Consider the following 4,185-nt stretch of genomic DNA (forward strand, 5'->3'; position numbering starts at 1 on the left):
TCGAAGTACTCCATGTTACAGCCGATATATCGCCAAGATGTAGGTGAACTCAAACGTGTCATATCGCAGGCTATCTCTTTATTCGGTGTCCCCAAACTAATGGTCACAGACAAAGGGCGGATGTTCGAGTCTAACGAGTTCAAGACCTAGATGGACGGCTTAGGGTGCGAGTTGCATTTCATCACTCCGGAAATGCACCACTCTAATGGCCAAGTCGAGCGGTACGTACGCACTGTCTTAAACATGATACGCATCGAAGTCAATCACAAAAATGCATCATGGTCGGATGTCTTGTGGAAGATGCAGCTCGTTTTGAACATCACGAAGCAGAAGACCACACAGGCATCGCCACTGAACATTCTGATTGGAACGGAAGGGACGACACCCGTCATCCGTAACTTGGTGAGGGACGTGGCTCTCGAGTGAACATCACCTAACCGAGAGGCTGTACGCGAGATAACCAGGGCCAATGTTCGACAACGACTTCTGGACAACCAGTTTAAACAAGACGAGCATGTGAATCGCCACAGACGCCCACCGCGTTTGTTTCATGTTAACGATTTGGTATTTGTGATTAAGTTCTCACAGGTAACCGGGAAACTTGACCCTGGTATGCGTGGGCCGTACAAAGTGGTGAAGACCTTACCGGGCGGCCGCTACGAATTGAAACTTCTGAGCGGAGGCCGTGGGAAGCTCACGCAGGCAGCTGCGCAGCATATGGTTGCTTGGCGCGGCGAATGGTGTCCGGAGTCGTGCGCTGCTTTCTTCGAGAGTGAGTTGAAATAAGAGACAGCTTTGTTCGGGGCTAGCGTTACATTGTTTACCACATATACCCCTCTTGAAACCCCTGTGTTCTTTCTCTTTGACCTGACTAACTGACGACTTCCAAATTTTACTTAAAAGCCGGCACGCGAATATATCCAAATCCTCTCATAACCCTGAACTTAGGCCCCTTTCTGAGTAGTGGTGAGCAATGTTCTGTGGGCTTAGAATAAAGTAGATCTTGTTGCCTGTAGCCTTGTTGCTAGTCGGGCGTGGACGTTGGCAATGTTTTTCAAGCTGTCTAAGTGATGGCGTTTGATCGTCATGCCACTATTGACGCTGATAAACATTGAGTGACCAAGTCGTCCGTGGACGTTGGCAATATTTGTTAAGCCGTCTTGGCGTTGACGTCATCTCGTCAAGTCATCATGGTCATTGGCAAATATTGAGTGACCAAGTCGTCCTTGGCGTTGACGTTAATCGTCAAGTCGCTTTTAAGCGGACGTGTCAGTCATGTTGTCGCTTGTTGCCTGTAGCCTTGTTACTAGGCAGGCTCGGACGTTGGCAATGTCTGTCAAGTCGTTCTACGGTTGACAGATATTGATTGACCAAGTCGTCCCTGGGCATTGGCAGTCACCTGTCAAGGCGTACATGTTCTAATTCCAAAATGTGTGTGCGTATGCGAGTATTATGCAAGGAGCTTAAGATGTGAAGAATGAAAAACTGTCTGAATTAAGTGAATGATATGTGAAAGGAGCGCGAAAGGAGTGTGATATTTCAGGAAACAATCTCTAATGTTCGACTCGTTTCAGACGACGGAGTTGTGGACACCGAAATAGCGCTACCCAACGCACTACCATCGATGCCACTACTGGACTGCGATAGGGAGACTGAACAAGCTGCGATTGCCGGACCCTCATCCAGAACTCCCCTAGTTAATGACCAGGTCGAGGACGACCTATCATCAGGAGAGGCCGTATAAGCGTAACCCCCCACTGATCGATCGTAGCACCTCCGACTTCTATAAAAAGCATCGCGCGCCAGTTTGGCGGACATTTGCTCGAGAGACGTCGAAGCCTACGGATCGGTAGAGGACTACGTTCCAGGTCACGTGAGCCATTTTTGTTCGATATTTTCCTGTTTTTCTGTTGCATTTTCAAGCGAGGTTATTTTGTTTTTGTTTCTTTTTTTCTGTATTTAAGTGATTGTTAAAATTTCAATTCAAATAAAAAGTGTGATTGTTAGTTTTGTTTTTTTTAAATTATTACCACTTCTGACCCTAAAAGTACATAAAAACAAATTGTTCGATTATAAAATATTCGTCAAGGGGTTTTAATCACAATAGGTACGAGCTCTCATGAACTTTTATACGAAAAGCGTAAACAGCTTGTCGAAGCCTATAAAGATTACGAGACTTACATTTATTGGTGTTGTTTGACGATGATGACGAAGAAGACTATGGCGATGGCGAATATGAAACCAAATACTTTAATAGTATTGCGGTTTTGGATCGCCTACTTAGATCCAGCACCCCTGCAGTGGCTCCGAGTCCAACTACGGTACGTAAAGTATAATAATAAAAATTATGCCACTTACTGATAAAAATTATAATGATGCTCTTAAACTTCTACATGATAGATATACCTAACAATGGCTCTCAAATTACAAACTTCCATGTATAAAGCATTTTAGATATAACATCTTTTAAAAAGTGCACAGCGCAAAAATTTGCCTACTGATTTTGATTCATGGGACACACCTACTTGTGAATATTTTAATAAAAAAAAGGTTGTCACATATTCCAACAGGGGTTTTTATTTAGAAAGAACATAAAGGAGGTGCCCATACTGGATGAGTTTTTGTTATTTACAGAAAACTGGCCGTTGCCATTGAAAATAGCGACGAAGAGAGGATTGTTCCATCCCCAAGGCGTGCCAAGTCCAGTGGTAAAGTTGTCACTGGTGTGGCCACCAAGTCTTCCACATCACCATCATGTAAGTACTGCAAACTTTATGAGTGTACTATATTTAAAATAGCATCTGATGAAGATATCTATCTTATACATTTGACAAAGGTAGAAAGATACCCGAGCACAATTTGCTTAAACCAGCATCGAGGTAAATGTTTCCTTCGCTTGAAATGTGCAGTTTGTTAACAAAAGCACAAAACGCTTGTGCATGCACCATTATCACCCCATGCTCATGTGGCTACTGTTGGCAATGCTCCAGAGGTAGACAATGGTGTGGTATCTATGTCGGGTACTGCACAATCGCAAGATGTCCTTCTCCCAACTGCTGTGGTGAGGTTAAAAGGTAAAAATGGCACGACCATATACGCAAGAGCTTTACTTGACTCTGGGTCTCAGCTATCTTTTATAACTGACGATTTAGCAAAGAAAGTAAATTGTGAAGTGTATATAATGTAATAAATGTCTCAACAAAGGCAAATTTGAGGTGTGAGGTGTGTATACATTCAACAACAAATAGCTTCTCCATGAATATTACCTGCTGAGTTGTAAGAAAAATAACCTGTAATTTAAGTCAACATTCTTTTCACATTTCCAAATTTAACATCCCTGCTCATGTTAGTAAAACTTTGGCATTACCAAAAAAACCAAATACTTTGAAATGCGAAGAACACAGAACACTGAGCATAATATCACAGGCTTCAAAAATTTTACTTAAAATCATTCAAAACCGACTGAGACCTAAAGCTGAGGGATGTCTGGGAGATGACCAGTATGGGTTCAGGGAAAAGAAAGGTACAAGAGAAGCAATATTAGCTTTAAGACTGATAATTGACAGGAGATTGGATTTAAGCATGGATACCAGCGTGGCTTTTATAGACCTTGAAAAGGCTTTTGACAAGGTAAACTGGAGGAAAATGATGAGGGGGTTGAAGGAAGTAGGAATGGATTATAGAGACCGAAGGATAATATACGAACTATATAAACACCAGGAAACTGTCGTAGAAATAGGAGAAGTGAAGAGAAAAGCTAGAGTACGGCAAGGTGTAAGACAGGGCTGTTCCTTATCTCCACTAATATTTAACATTTTCATAGAGGGTGCCATGAAGGAAATAGCTAAAATCAGTAACGGAATAACAATAAATGGACAGAATATAATTAGTATCAGATTTGCAGACGATATTGCGGCACTGGCCAGTAATAAAGAAGACCTAGAAACCCTACTTAACACAATGAACACAGTTTTTGAAAAATACGACCTTAAAATTAATATAAGTAAAACCAAAATTCTAACAATTTCCAAAACTCCAAAAATAGACAGCCAAATAATTAAGTTAAATAATATCCCGATTGAAAATGTAAAGAACTTTAAGTATCTAGGCAGCATAATAACGAATGACTCAAGATGTACTTTAGACGTTAAAACCAGAATAGCAATGGCAAAACAAGCTTTCCAT

The 4,185-nt window shown here is 41.6% G+C and overlaps 1 protein-coding gene across 1 annotated transcript; it reads left to right on the forward strand.

Moving 5' to 3' along the window:
• The first annotated feature begins 485 nt into the window (after window positions 1–485).
• LOC126380946 (uncharacterized) lies at window positions 486–1,922 on the forward strand. The gene is made up of 2 exons (XM_050030525.1): window positions 486–772; window positions 1,575–1,922. The coding sequence occupies exons 1-2, from the start codon at window positions 613–615 to the stop codon at window positions 1,742–1,744; spliced, it is 330 nt and encodes a 109-aa protein (XP_049886482.1). The 5' UTR covers window positions 486–612; the 3' UTR covers window positions 1,745–1,922.
• The last annotated feature ends 2,263 nt before the right edge of the window (window positions 1,923–4,185 follow it).

This window comes from Pectinophora gossypiella, unplaced genomic scaffold (assembly GCF_024362695.1).
Source record: "Pectinophora gossypiella unplaced genomic scaffold, ilPecGoss1.1 Pgos_32, whole genome shotgun sequence".
Classification (NCBI taxonomy): domain Eukaryota; kingdom Metazoa; phylum Arthropoda; class Insecta; order Lepidoptera; family Gelechiidae; genus Pectinophora; species Pectinophora gossypiella.